A 16436-nucleotide genomic window follows, 5' to 3' on the forward strand; every position below is an offset into this window, starting at 1 on the left:
CACAAATGCACAGAATACAGAAGAAAATAACAACCTCATTAAAATAACACTATTATTTAGAGTTACAAAGGAACACAGAACAGAAAACAGAACATTTGATCAATAGGTAATGGCAGATGTCTATTAATGTTTTGTACTCATTTATCCAAATCGGGCTTCTCGTAGTAGTGGCAGCAAGACAGGAAATAGTCCTGGATGGGGAAAACTCTCATACATGTACAATCATTCATATTGAACAAGGAGAACAACCTGGAGTAACTGCAGGAGAAGAACATGGAGATAATGTACAAAGGATGAAAATTATATGCAAACACTGCTGAGGCCAAGACTTGAGTAAGGACTTCAGACTGCTAACCACTGTGCCAAAAAATAAATATTTCAGTTCATTTCATTTTTGCATATGTATGGTACACATCCTCCTAGACTAGCTCAGAGCACCGTCCACATGTTTAAGTATGACACTGCCAAATAAAGCCATGTATAGTATATATGTGTATATATTGCAAATGCCTGGATGAAGGAAATGACATGCTGACTGGGACAGAGAACAATTTCCTACATATATAAAGTTATTGAACCTGTCAGTGTCTATAAAAAGTACTCACTCCTTGGATGTTTTCATATTTTATTGTTATAGAATGTTGAATCACGCTGGATTCATTTTGGATTTTTTGACATTGTTGAAAATGTCAAGGGCGGCACGGTGGCGCAGTGGGTAGCGCTGCTGCCTCGCAGTTGGGAGACCTGGGGACCTGGGTTCGCTTCCCGGGTCCTCCCTGCGTGGAGTTTGCATGTTCTCCCCGTGTCTGCGTGGGTTTCCTCCGGGTGCTCCGGTTTCCTCCCACAGTCCAAAGACATGCAGGTTAGGTGGACTGGCGATTCTAAATTGGCCCTAGTGTGTGCTTGGTGTGTTTGTGTGTGTCCTGCGGTGGGTTGGCACCCTGCCCGGGATTGGCTCCTGCCTTGTGCCCTGTGTTGGCTGGGATTGGCTCCAGCAGACCCCTGTGACCCTGTGTTCGGATTCAGCGGGTTGGACAATGGATGGATGGATGGATGAAAATGTCAAAGTGAAAACAGATCTCTACTAAGTGATTTCAATTAATTATGAATATAAAACATAAAATAATTGTATTCACCCCTTAATATGCTTGACAGCCTGACACACAAAAACTCATGCACTCCTAACCATTGAGTTGTGTCTCAATTGACAGTTTAGGCTGTGACATGTGCAAAATGACCAATGAACTGGAGGTTCCTGCCATGGTGGCCCCGAATTTGGCCTGTGATTCCTTCTCATGGCAAGTGGACATGCAGCCACACATCTTGCCTGACAAGAAATGCATGGTTGGCGAACGCTGTTGACGGAAAAACCAGAGTGGTTCATACTATGCGACATAGCTGACGTGAAGACAGCTGACTGATCACACTTCATATCTGGCAGATAAACAGAATGAAGGCAGGGGCATGCAGCGTGTGCATGGTATTGCTGACAGGAAAAGAACTGCAGTGGCAACAACAATTAAGGCACAGCATGACATCCACAAATAACACAATGAAACACATTGCACGGGTCGCTTTGGGTACTTATTGCTGCAAGTGACATGATGTACAGGAAAAGAACTGTGATCCATCCATCCATCCATTTTCCAACCCGCTGAATCCGAACACAGGGTCACGGGGGTCTGCTGGAGACAATCCTAGCCAACACAGGGCAGGAACCAATCCCAGGCAGGGTGCCAACCCACCACAGGACACACACAAACACACCCACACACTAGGGCCAATTTAGAATCGCCAATCCACCTAACCTGCATATCTTTGGACTGTGGGAGGAAACCGGAGCGCCCGGAGGAAACCCACGCAGACACGGGGAGAACATGCAAACTCCACGCAGGGAGGACCCGGGAAGCAAACCCAGGTTCCCAGATCTCCCAACTGCGAGGCAGCAGCGCTACCCACTGCGCCACCGTGCCGCCAAGAACTGTGATGCGGCTACAAATAATTCAGTGAAGTGCATTGCACAGGCCGCTTCAGGTCCTTCTCATGGCAAGCATCATGATGGAGAGGAAAAGCACAGCCATATGGCCACACTCAGTTTCCATGAGGCACATTGCACAGGCCACTTTGAAGCTTCATCTGCTAAGGATCAAGTACAAGTTGTGAAGTTCATTGCAAAGCAAAGTGATACACATCATCTTCCCAAGAAGAGGAACAACAGTGGCAATCATTGCTGACAGTGAGACAAACTACACATGTAACTGACACGCATTTCAACCATGGGACACAGAATGCACTGTCAACTTCTGTGCAATTTTACATTCCAAAAACACAAAACATGGTCATATACACCATTTGACCTTGAAAAACAACAGGATCCATGACCTCAGCTCAGTGTCAGGTCAAAAGCAGTACCTGTTTCAACATCAAACAATGAGACAATGCCGCACATACCAAAGTGAGAAATCAGCCAAAACTTCCATAGGAAGTGCAGAAATAAATAATTTAGAGCACACACGCTATCAACAGTTCCTTATCTTTTGTATCCATGAGAGCCTCTATTGATAATCCCCCAGGACACAGTGCATATGTGTTCAAATGCGTTGAGTAAAAAGAAACCTAAAAGCCATAGACATGTGCCAAAGAGGACCAATGAGTTATCATGTACATACTGTACCTGATAAAGTGATTAACTAATACCTGAAAATGCAGATATCCTTCCTCAATTGCTAAAAAATACTACAGGATTTAATTGAAACAAACAGCCATTACGCCTTTAGAAATAGAAGGCAAGTTGAACTACAAGAACAGACAGATGGCAGACAGGTTCATATGTTAAGAAACCATTTCTTCACTGCTTTTTTACGCAAGACTAATTTAATTGTAACAGACAATACTTTGTACATTTGAGGAGCGCTGCTCAACTACTAAAAAACATAACTTCCACAGCAAGTACAAGACCCAACTATTTATAACGTATGCAGTATCCACACCTCCTTATTTTTTACATCCATGGGAGCCTCTATTGATATTCTGCCAAGCCATGGTGCCTACATATTCACAATTCAAAACCGGGTTTATTATTATATTGGTGGACTAAACTCCTTCAAAGGCCAACTTCAAGCCCATGCCAATCCTTAAATTATACATCCTGATGACGCACTTAGACAAACACTTTCAAGGCCTGAAAATAAAGACATTCACAAAGCACACAGGTTCAATAAATAAAAATGTACATCCTGATAAATTATATACAAAACCAATGACATTATAATGGTCTAACATCAAATGCTACTACACTACAAACAACGGCAACCACCACCATCACAAAGAGATTTAGTCATTTATTCCAAAGAAGACAGACCCAGCTGCCTATCCATTGTAAGTTCTCCTTTCAATCATGTGGTGTTTCCTTCATTGTTTCTACACAGTGAAAATACAGTAGCTGGAGTCTTCTTCTTAAAAGAATAGACAGGAAAACCTTAACAATTCTTCAGTTTGATTTGTATCATTTGGCCATCACACCAAATGTCAGGCTTATTCATTGTTCTGGTAAGACTTTCCTGCAGCATGTTCTTGACTCCAAAATCAAAAGCTGAAGGAGGGTTTGTGTTTTGCATACTCTTTTCTTTTTTCCAATAAAACATTTCTCAATTTTGGACTTCCACATTATGCCACTTCTGCCTACATTTTCCATCCCCTTTTATGAGAACCAAAGGTCCACATATTTCACTATTAATTCATTAAATGGAGATCACCAGTCTGTAGTCTAGACCGTCCATTTGATTGTAGTGTAAATGCACCTTATCTGGATGGTCCAGTTTGTGGCAAGTCAGTATCATGGTCTAACCTACACAATGAAGATAAAAAAATATTCCAAGGAACTCCATAAAAAGGTGATTGAAAAATGCAAGTCAGTGGATGGATACAAGGAAATATTCAAGTCACTGAATATCCCTTGTAGTCCTGTTAAATTAATCATTAAGAAATTGGAGAGTATGGCAAGCTGGCCACAAAAACTCAGTGATTACGCAAAAAGATTAGTGAAGAAGGCAACCAAGAGACCTCTAATAATTCTAAAGGAGTTACAAGCTTCAGTGGCTAAGATTGGAGAACATGTGCAGACAACAACTGTCTCTCCAGCTGTAGCTTTATATGAGTGTGGCAACAAAAAAGTTACTGCTAAAAGAAAATGTCATGTCATCGTGACTAGAGTTTGCCAGAAGGCACACTGGAGAATCTGAAATCAGCTGGAAGAAGGTTTGAAGGTCTGATGAGACCAAACTTCTTAGCTCTCAGAGTAAACACCATGCTTGCTCTATGCCAATTGCCAAATACTGCATATTATCAAAATATGGCAACCTCACCGTTAAGCATGGTGGTAGCATAATTAAGCTATCAGGAAGATTCTCTGCAGGAGGCCCTGGAAGGTCTGTGATGGAAGAGGGTGAAATGAATGCAGCAAAATACAGCAAAATCCTGTGCTCAACTGGAAAAATCCTAGCCAAACTTTTTTAAGTCAGCGGGTAACTGATGTTATGTACTATTTGAAAATGGAAAAAATCAAAATCTCTCTTAGAGGATCTGTTAAATTTTTTTTTAAAACCCAATAGGATCTAATCAAAAATATTTTAGAATAAGCACTTATATTGGGGAGAAAGACCTCTTTCTCTCTTTACTACTCTCAAAGTTTTACTCTCTTTCTCATGGGTGGGTGTTGAGTCAAATTTAGTTTTGTTAAGTTTAACTTGATTGTATGGAATGTTACATACTTTAAATATATTCAATCAAAGTTAAAAAAAACAACTGTGCCTTGGAAAAAGTTTTGTATTCCAGCAAGATAACAACTCCAAGAATAAAACAAAGGCTATCTAGGAATAGCTTAAACATAACAATGTTAATGTCCAAGAGTGGCTGAGCCAGAATCCAGAAGACAATCCAAATGAGAATTTGCGGGTGGTCTTGAAAAAGGCTGTTCACTCACAATCCCCATGCAATCAGATGAAGCCTGATCAATTTTGCAAAGGAAAACGGGGAAAAAAATTGCATTATCCAGATGTGTTAATCTGTTAGAGAGACCTGCTCACTCAGGCTCAAAGCTGGAATGGCTGCCAAAGCTGTGTCTACTAAATACTGACTTGAAGAGGGTGAATACTTATGCCATCAGTTATTCTGTGTTTTGTATTTGTAATTAATTCAGACTACTTTGTACCAACCTGTTTGCCAGCCCAACACTGACTGGCCAGTAGACGGGAAGCGGCTTGTTTGCCGAGGCTTTTCTATAATCCTGTCGTCGTTCTACAATTCACTGATGGACAGATATCGTTGTTTTTCATTTATGTTAATTAGGTTCTACTTTGTTTCTGATGTATTTTAACAAAGCTGTACCCTCATATGTGATAGTTCTGTATTTAGTGAGTGGTATAATTGATTTTTGCATTTTACCATGAGAGTTTAGCAGTGCTCTTCGCCTGCACTTAGTGAAGACTGCTGTGCAAGAATAAAGTAGTTTGTACTATTGTATTGTATTTCTGAGGTGGCAGTGATAGATTGGCCATCTAGCTCTGTGAAGAGGATTACTTGTATTCTGTTTCGTGTGTTGTATTTACCCCATTTATTGATACCCATGTCATGTCCAACCTACCTGAAGGGAATCTCTTTCTGAATTGCCCTTCCCAAGAATTCTTCCTTTTTTTCAAGTTTCTTTGGGAGTTTTTTTCTTTTCTTCTTAGAGAGCCAAGGCAGGCAGGGCTGTCAAAGAACAGGACCTGTTAAAGCCCACTGACACATTTCTTGTGTGATTTTGTGCTGTACAAGAAATAAACAGTTGTTGTTTTTACTGTGGCATTAAAACATCTTTTTCTTCTGATCAATGGCCACAAAAGCCAACTGTGATTGAACTGTAAATGTTGCATTATAATAAAAGCCGAACACTTCAAAGGGGTATGTACAGTATGTATATATTTGTAGTATATATAGGTATTATTTGTATTTGTGTCCATGAGATAAAAGCTTTTATGCTCCTGCAGTTGTTCAGTGCATTAAATCTCTTAGTATTGGTAATGATATAAAATGTTAATGCAGTTCAAAATAAATTTGGAAAAAATAAGCTATAATTCTATCACATTCATTTGTAAATTTTAGGGTGTTGTTTCTTAAAATTAAATTAACAAAATAATAATAACACAATGTATAACAATGTATAACAATTTATATGTACATTAAATAGTGTGTCCATAGTAGTAATCTTTAAACAGATTAAATTTATTTGAACATACTCTCTAGGTATTCCATTGTCAAGAGAGATTACACACACTCAAAGCCAGAACAGCTATAGTGCTAGTAGATACTAAAACTGAATAGAAAAAATGGCTCTCATTAAAGCGCAAATCATCTAGATATGACATGTCTTGATCAGAAATGGAAAACTCCAGTAACGTCACTGAGCTGGAGTAATGTCTTCGTGACGTGGATTTGCACATCTTTTTCACCGACGCATATAGCTTTACTTTGTCTTCTACAGCTTTCATGCTTTTTCACAGAACACCTGCCAACAGCTAAATAAAAAATAATATAATTATCAATTTGTCTATTATAGATTGTAAGTTTACAGTTAAGTAAGATGTATTATAAAGTTCAGCAGTTATATTATTTTATATTATAATAAAATGAATGCAATACGGATTAAATACGCAGTTAACAGTGGGTGTGTGAAAGCATTCAAACATCTACCTGAAACCTAAAATAAGGAGCATCTACTTTTTCTGCCTTATGAGGGAAACTGCTGCCTCCTATCTATTGCTTTCACCATTATATAATAAACAAGATAAAGTCCATATTAAGTATCCAATCATTTACGTGATTGTTTCACTTTCCTGTAGGTTCACCCTGTTGTGTAAAGCGGGTTTAACCGATCACCACAGTCGGGTTAACTTATCTCTTGAAATGCTAGCAAAAAGATCAGTTTCACAAATTGAATAAAAATGACACACAGTCTATAACTAGATTAGTGAATTCCAAAACAGGCACCTTTCCAGATGCCCGACAAATTAATGACGAACCTCCCATTCCGCTGGGACAGGGGATGACGTATCCGAGTGGATTCAACGTTCTCATGGAAGAGATCAATTGTGTATAAAACCAGGGAGGCTGCTGCACAAGCTTCGACGAACTGAGGAGTTTCGAAGAGCCTTGCGTGGCGCTCAGTTGCAGCGGAGTATCGAGAGCGCGCAGTGCACACGGAGCTTGGAAGCGCAAAGAACGCTGAGAGACGCTTTTAGCACCACGGACAGATCCTGATATCCTTCTATAGCCTGCTCTCTTTAAATAGCGGCTGTCAATGTAAGTCAATCGCTTCTCTTTTGTGGCTCATGGGGATCTTTTATCTGATAACCTAGAATCTAGAGGACCTAGAAGACCTGTTTGTATGGGGCTGCAAACCTTTGCTTTATTTTTAGACGTAACCATTTTTAATTTTTTTTCTACTTTTGCCCATGCTGACATTTTCATGACGTAAAATTAATTAACAAAATATATTTTAAACTTTGAAGTGTATTGTTTTCTGAGTCCTGGTCAGTTCTGACAGTAATTTATATTGTAAATAATGGACATGGATCGCAGCTTTACTACGCAGCGGCTACTTGCAGAAGTGAACTAAGCGTGATATTATTTATTATTGAGAAACAACAAAACTAATTTCACAAAGCAACTGATTGCTCTTGATGTTAAGTACTAGTACGTTTAATGATTTACTCGTCCTTTCTTACAGATTGAGAGACATGTTACAAAGGAAAAACTCTCAAATTCTGCTCTTATTAGCCCTGTGTAGTGTGTTATATTCCAAGGCAATGGGCTTACCTGCACTGGGAACATACTCATCTATGAGGTAAATTTGACCTTACATAATAACACTCATGTGTTTAATGTAATGAGAATAAAGTTAGCGTAGTACAAAAAAAAAAAAATTAAAAAAGAGCGGAGACGCAATTAAAAGCATTTGTGTTAGTTGAAGCGCGCCAGCTGCTGTTTTTTCTCTCTGTTGAGTGGCAGCTTGTCACCAACATAAGAGCTACAATAAAATAAGGCTTTACCTGAATCAAAAGGCAACTACTACTCAAAAATAAAGCGAAAGATAATCATTAATAATGCATTAATATACCGTGTGACAGTCCTGAAAATGGTTTATGAACGCTTTTCTCGTCAGACTGAAATAGCACATCAAATTTGACTCAGTACAGCTTTTTATATTGTTAATATTACCCATGCAATTTACCTGCACTTTATAAGGCACTTGAAATTTAAGAACTGGAATAAGAGATCTGAATCTGCAGGTTTATGATTTTAAATCCCTCCTCAAAATCAAGCTGATTGCAGAAGTGGCAGTAGCAGCATAGTCATAATGGCAGAGAGGCAGGCTGGCGCAGTCAGTAGTTCGGCTGCTTCACAGCTAATGGCTGAATTAGAAATGCTTCACAGCTAATGGCTGAATTAGAAATGCTGCCCTGGCTACTGGCTGTGTGGACTTTGCACGTTCTGTCCATGTTTGAGGTTTTCGTCTAACACCCGAAAGATGTGCATGTTAAATTTATTCGCTACTTTAAACTGCCACATAATTAATAATTGTGAATGTGTGTGTCCATTGCAGTAGGCTGGCGTCCTGTTCAGGGAAGGTTGTTGACCTTCAGTCGATGGTACAGAGATAGGCTCTGTACCCCAGCAGCCCTGAACCTCCTAATGGACTATGTAAATGGGTGAATGGATAATAATAATAATACCAGGAAAACATTGTTGTGAAACGTGACAACTAAACCTGCGGTTGTTTCTGTATCGCTGATCCTGCAGGTTGGGAAGTACAATGGGTCTGGATGGTGATAGCGATAACGATTGGACAAAGAGCACATCAAAACAAGATTCTGTTCCCGAAAGCTATAAACTTTACTATGATTTATCTAATGCAGCGGATAGGTATGATTAATCTGCCTTTTTTCTTAAAAAATAAATAAAATAATCTGAAAAGCAAGAAGCAGAATTACTAATATAGATAGATAGATAGATAGATAGATAGATAGATAGATAGATAGATAGATAGATAGATAGATAGATAGATAGATAGATAGATAGATGGTTGTATATGATATATATATACGTCTATGTGTAACATACAAGTTAATAAGGCTTAAGGCCATTAGTTATAACGAAATGAATGTATTAGTGAAATGTCTGTATTCTTGATCAATAAAAATAAATAAATGAAAAGACTGACTTCGACCATCTAATAAACTAATTCATTACTGCGTTGTTATCTCCTTAGAGCTACAAGACACGCAGACGGCCTTTTCACAAGTGGATATAGCAAACTATTAGGTCAGCTTTCTGCGAGACGATATCTGGAATCACTTATTGGGAAAAGAGTAAGGTAAATGCATGGTTGACATTTTTTATCTATCTATCTATCTATCTATCTATCTATCTATCTATCTATCTATCTATCTATCTATCTATCTATCTATCTATCTATCTATCTATCTATCTATCTATCTACTTCATATATGAACTAATGAATATAGTTTTAAAAACGTCTTTTATTAATTGCATACCTTTATCTGTTTATCAGTGAAAATTGTTCTTTATTTTTGTGGTAAATCACATGGGTAACGGATGCTCATTTTCCTCCGGTAGTGGCTAGTGGTTAAAAACTTTTGTTTTCTTTCGAGGAAATCATTTTATGGCTGCATTTTCAAGTCCATAGTAAATATATATATATATATATATATATATATATATATATATATATATATATATATATATATATATATATATATATATAAATTTGTGTTATACTACAAAACAAGAAAATGAGAGAGATTAACAATGACGACTTTTCTTTTTGGGGTTCTGTAAGGGAAGATCTTGCCATCTACCTTTTAAAATAAAGGTGCCTGAGTGGTTTATCAGAGTGATGCCACTGGGGTATCATTTTTGGTTCCCATCCACAAGAGGTTCCAGAAAAAAAAAATATATTTTTTAATGTAGATCTGTTACAGGCTACATTCAGTAAATGTTTTTAAAAGAGCTCTGTCTGTGTCCAGGTTTTCTTTATCTGTTAGTGTTCTGCTAGGTTGCCTAACATATATTAACGATTATTTTGTACATGTGAAGACGTGTTTCACAGCACAAAGAACCAACTTAATATGCAAAGAACCCTTCCCAGATTGAAACGGTGCTTTGTCAAGCAATAACCCCAAGAGTAACCGCACAACCCGGTAAACAAAAGTGCCATTAAAGAACCGTTATTTTGAAGACCTGCCAAGTCTTTTTCTCACAATGCCTCATGCGCACACGTAGACCCGGCATCTTTTAGTGTGAGGTTACTCAGGTGTGAATTTCCATGTGCATTATGAGTGACCAAACTATACGAACAGTTGGAATCGCAGTCTGCCGGGCAATAAGAAGAAGAAGCTATGATTTGTCCTGCTGTCGCACGGCCCTGGCTGACTGTATTTTGAGCGTTTCGCGTTGTTCTTGTGGGTTTTTCTACGACGACTCCGGTTTTCCTTTCTGAAGTGTAAGTTAGTTGGACCTGCAAAGGACACGAGTGCCGTCGATGATCTTGCCGATCACTAAGAGCTTCAGTTCCCCACGACACTGAAGTGGATTAATGAAACTGATAGAAAAGTAAATATGCTGCTGTGCCTCCTGAAGTCGACAATGATCTCCTTGGTTTTAATTAATTAATTGTAACGAATTGGTTAAAATAGGTAATTATATAGAGTATATTGGTCATTTCAGGCATAAGTTAGATGATTTTCTTCTATAACTCCCATTATAATAATTCAGACATGATCGTTTTCAATGTCCATTAATTATTCCTGGCTTTACAACAAGAATATTTATTGAAATGTCAAATTTCCAGAGTCCTAATATTCAGAATATATTTTAGGGCTTAGTTTTGCAAAGCACTCACTCATTCAATACAATATTTTTAACTATCATGTGGAGCAAATATCCTTGTATTTAACTTCGTCTTTATTAAAATAACGTTTAAAATTCAAAATTTATAGACTATAGTGTCTGTCAGGATCAACAGTCACAAAGCTTTTCTTCAAGAAAAATAATCAATATTTTTCAGGTACATAAAAGCAAGAAAATCAATTTAATAATAATGATAATGCTAAAACACCATATAAGTCAGCATATAAAGTCAGACTAAATGCTGTTTAATCAAAACTCAAGTAAATTTTAAAATTTCAATTACTGTATAATAATGGTATGTGTTGCTAAGATTAGACTTTGTGAAAAGTGCATGTTTTAAAACAGGCACGATTATTATTTCTTAATTTAAAATTGAATTAATGTGCACTCTTTTTGAATGGTAATGTGCATTCTGTCACTGATGACATTCTGACATGTTAATATGTGTTTCATTTTCTTTAATGACTTTTGTCTTTGTTTCTCTTTCCTTCTTAGCAATGACCTTTTAGATGAACAGATGCCTGTTAAGCGCCATTCTGATGCCATATTCACAGACAACTACAGTCGCTTTCGAAAACAAATGGCTGTAAAGAAGTACCTAAATTCTGTTTTGGCTGGGAAGAGGAGGTAAGGCACATTGTTTTATATTGATGGCTGAATCTATGAGAAAAGTTTGAGTGCCTTTATATTAAAAGGAAAGTTTTGTGTATTTGTATATTTTTGGTATTTGTCCTTTCTATGAGTTTCTCACTTTGCTATGGAGAACCTTTCATAGAGAACGAGATAATGAGATCATATAAAAAGCTCTTCAGGGGCAACATTGCACAATAAACCTTATAGGCAGTTTACATAAAATGGCACAGTGATTAAAAATAAAAGGCTAAAAGGAGCATAATCAGTTTTAACATGAAGAAAACTATTTTGTCTCAGAACTTTAGATATTGTACATAGATTAATGATTAATAACTCATTGAGACAGAATTTGTTTTGTGAGATGGAAGGAGGCCTCACTGATGAACGCTGACTCTTTATCTTCTCTTGAACTCCATGTATGTTTTCATATTGGATCATTTAGTGGTGGGAGATATGAGCAGAGTCTTCTTCTTTAGAACAGTTTCCTATTAACATGTTCACAACACTTGTACTGAATCACGGTCATTTATTCTCTTCAAACAGCCAGGAAGACATGAATCCAGCAGGCCTTCCGGAGGATGCGAGCATCAATGAAAACTTCTCGGAAAACTTAGACGACGTTACAGTTGATGATCTGCTGAATCACATCCCCCTGGTAAGAAGAGACAATTTAACTAAGCACTGATGTGTCGTTCTGTGATTCTGGTGTTAAGACGCAGTGTTCCAATACACAAAATTCGGTTGGGAAAACAGCCTAACGTATTGGTCAAGGTAGAATAGGAAAAAGATAATTATAGAATATATTTGCAACTATTTAACATTTTCTGTGTTTTAATGCTGCCTAAATAAATATATGGCAGTAATTATAATTATAGCTGATTTGATTTAAGCAATAATGAAATAACATCTGCTGTAGACTCTTTAAAGAAAAACAGATATCTTTATGTTATGCTTAAATAAGTAATCTCATTAAGTAATGATTTAATCAGAAGTGAAATCATCATGAACTGTATTAATGAAGTGCTACTTCGGTCAACACTGAATTACTGTGCTATTATCGGACTCAACTTTGATATTCTTTAAGAAATTGTTCAAAATGCTTAATTGGTGTCACAATGCAATATTAGCTGATCCTTGCAAGGTCCTTTCATCAGAAGACACTGAATACTGGCTCGTGAAAGAATTGGCCATTATTTGGAAAAAAAAAACAAGCTTTTCTCTTATTAGTCACTGGTGTGGGCCCATGTTTATTAGACAGAGGAGAAATGTTACTGGGATGCTCACACCCTGCAATGGCTAATGACACCAAGGACACTACTCTGTTCATTTCGAAGAGTGGCAATGTTAACATTATAATGTGTTCGATCATTACAGTGTGTTTCAAAACACCTTTGTGACTTCTGATGTTGAGCAAACTTAAAAAAAAATGTGTAATACACTTAGCTTTTGTTTAGTTTTTCAGACAGGCCCATTTGCAGATGCAGTAAGAAAACACATAGGGGATGTTTATATGTTTATACAGCACTTGGTGGGTTTCTCTAACTTTTATTATCTCAGGCACACAGTAATGTTGTGAGTACTTCAGCACTCCGGGAAGTAGGAAATAAAGATTGTGAGGTGCTCTGAGACTCATCAATAAGGCTATCTATCTATCTATCTATCTATCTATCTATCTATCTATCTATCTATCTATCTATCTATCTATCTATCTATCTATCTATCTATCTATCTATCTATCTATCTATCTATCTATCTATCTATCTAATGAATCCTCTTTTTCCAATTCTAAAATATTAGACATTAGGCAAAGACAACCAAGGCTCTTTGTGATACCGTAACAGAAACAGAGCTTCTTAAAATAGATGTATGGATGTATGAATACACAGAATATAATGTAGGCACATGTACATAAATGCTTTATTTAAGACGAACCATCACAATATTAACATTATAATCCACTTTCTCATTTTATATTTAAAATACTATTACACTATCTTAACAGCACAGTAACTATGTTATATGTTTTGAATGATGACTTTGCAATTCACATTGCTGCAAGGGCCTGTTTGATATTTGAGTAAAGCAGCTACTTTGCAAAGCAGTACTTTGGAAATACCCATGGCTGCCAGTCGTTCTGTTTATTTCTTTATCTAAGTTACAATTGACTTTGCTACGACCCTCACCAGGAGAAGCAGTTTTAGGTGAGGAGATGAGTTGTGGCAATTTACTTTTCAAAACGAAAACAAAACAGATTCAATATTATAATCATAAGAATTATTATTCTGCACTCACTCTCCTCACTAAAGGTTCGCTTTTGTGTTGCACATCTCATTCTAGTTTTTAGTAGGCATGGGTATGAAACAAATAATAATTCATCCAGTAGAAAAAGAGCTTATTTATTATACATTGTGTACTCATCATAATGTGTCTACTACTGCATCCATGGCAAGGGTTTTGTTTTCTTATATATGAAAAGAAGTTCTGCATTGTAATATATTCTTGTTCATCTTGGAGCCGGAGAGTGGGACTGTCTTGCATGATGGTTAGAATTTCACTGTACGCTGTGCACATGACAATATGTCTACTACTACTACTACTTAACAAAGTATTTTGACAGACACAAGATAGAAGAATCTCTAGGAAGTTCACAGTCTTTATTTCTACAAAACACGTGCCTTTATAAAAACATACACACACACACAACGCAGTGTATTCCTGACTAACTGAAAATAGGAAGAAACCAGCTCACCACACAAATGGTTTAAAGTAAAACAAGAACACTAACTGAGGCATTCATTGAATGAAAGCAGGAGCCACTCTGAACAGGAATGTAAACTACTGGGCAACAGTATTCCAAAAGTATGGTGCCATTTTTAAACATTTATGACTTTTGTACTGTTAGCCACATTAGAAGAGTTACACATACACTCTTGAAAATAAAGGTGCCTTAGTGGTTGTTCAGAGTGAAGCCACAGGGGAATGATTTTTGGTTTCCAAAAAACCTACCCATATCAAGGTTCCAGAAATAAACTTTTATTTATTTAGCTCCATAGCAGGCTCCACACAATAGATAACCATAAATAGATGGTAACATGTCTGTGATATACCAGTGGGTCCTAATTTTAAAAAGACTCTTGCTGTATACAATAACACAGTCTAAGCCCAGGTTTTCTTAACTGTTAGTGTCCTGCTAGGTACTCTACTACACATTAAAGATTTCAGTCTTTTTTTTCTACATATTAGGAAGTTTTTCAAAGCATAAAGAACCAACTTCATATGCTAGGAACCCATCCCAGAATGAAATCGTACCTTGTCAAGCAGCAGTCCTACAAAGAACCACACAACCCAGTGAACAGCCACAAAGTGCCATTAAAGACCTATTATCTTTAAGAGTGTACGGTATTAGATCAGAGCAAGATAACTAAAAACATGGAAACCTAAATGTTTAATGGGTACAATATCTTGAAAATTAGTTATTTCTTATTTGAACATTATGTTATTAAGCAGTGGTCTTTGTTTTTTTCAGACCCTCTGAACTGGACCCTCTGGAAGGAATCACATGATGCAGTTACATTCTTATCCGTTTCAAACTTTTACAAAGGAGAGAACTTCGGTACTAAAACCAAATTTGAAATTATGATATATTTTGTTTCTTATATATAAAGATACATGTAAATATTATAATTTATTTCAAGAGCTATGCCTCAGGCTGTAAATATGTATGCTATTCTTTAGTTCTCAACTACAGGATGAACTAAACTGATGTAAATCCTTAATTGAATAAAGGCATTGATATAAGAATTGTAAAGCTGCTTAATTCTGAACTGCTGAAGTAAACATTCTCAGAAAGCTCGGGTCTGTAGATTGTGCTCAGTGTTGTGGAGATGTTATTTTGTTAGCTAAGTATAGAACATGATGGTATTTACTAATTTAAGGGTTAAAAAAATAAAGAACAAGCTCTACAAAGTCATTTTGTGCAACGCTGACACACACAGGTTGTTCACTATGGAGATGTGAAGAGCAGTGCTTCTAATAATATAATTCTATAGTGAGTATTTAATACGCTGGGCAATGATAATCTGATCACTCGTTACAGCAGCACAAATGACTTCATGATAGGATGTGAGCGTTATTTTCTACAGCAGATTGCTAAGAATGTTGAGTGTGGGAGTTACCAGTTTTAAACCAAAACACTAATTGAACAAAATACAGATTTGTAACACAATTAATCTGTGAAGTTGCTAGGTATTTACAAAAATAATATATATTTTATTAGACATGGTCAACTAACAAAAAAAAGAGTATAATGTTTACTTTTGGAAAATATCACTCTGTATTCCAGTACACTTGAAACACCTTTGATTTCCCTCTTTATGTATTTTTTTCAAGATGAATGTAACTTCTGAAATATGTTACAAATAATAAAAAAGAAAGTTTTATTGATGCAAAAATGTTCCCTTTATTCATATTGGTTGTATTGGTTTGAAAACATAGATTTCTCCCCTTAAACAATAATGTTTACACACTTAGCCAGTGAGTGTGCATTGCTCACATTACAATACAATACAATACAATACAATACAATACAATACAATACAATTTATTTTTTGTATAGCCCAAAATCACACAAGACGTGCCTCAATGGGCTTTAACAGGCCCTGCCCCTTGACAGCCCCCCAGCCTTGACTCTCTAAGAAGACAAAGAAAAACTCCCAAAAAAAACCCTTGTAGGGAAAAAATGGAAGAAACCTTAGGAAAGGCAGTTCAAAGAGAGACCCCTTTCCGGGTAGGTTGGGCGTGCAGTGGGTGTCAAAAAGAAGGGGGTCAATACAATA

The 16436-nt window shown here is 36.8% G+C and overlaps 1 protein-coding gene across 2 annotated transcripts; it reads left to right on the top strand.

Annotated features, from left to right (window-relative positions):
* Nucleotides 1–7139: 7139 nt before the first annotated feature.
* Nucleotides 7140–16043, top strand: vip (vasoactive intestinal peptide). 2 transcript variants are annotated; one of them, XM_028799145.2, is made up of 7 exons: nt 7140–7338; nt 7766–7882; nt 8839–8961; nt 9308–9412; nt 11464–11595; nt 12145–12256; nt 15128–16043. In XM_028799145.2, the coding sequence occupies exons 2-7, from the start codon at nt 7776–7778 to the stop codon at nt 15134–15136; spliced, it is 588 nt and encodes a 195-aa protein (XP_028654978.1). In that variant the 5' UTR covers nt 7140–7338; nt 7766–7775; the 3' UTR covers nt 15137–16043. The 2 variants fall into 2 exon arrangements, with proteins under 2 accessions (XP_028654978.1, XP_028654980.1); XM_028799147.2 differs by lacking the exon at nt 8839–8961.
* The last annotated feature ends 393 nt before the right edge of the window (nt 16044–16436 follow it).

This window comes from Erpetoichthys calabaricus, chromosome 3, assembly GCF_900747795.2.
Source record: "Erpetoichthys calabaricus chromosome 3, fErpCal1.3, whole genome shotgun sequence".
Classification (NCBI taxonomy): domain Eukaryota; kingdom Metazoa; phylum Chordata; class Cladistia; order Polypteriformes; family Polypteridae; genus Erpetoichthys; species Erpetoichthys calabaricus.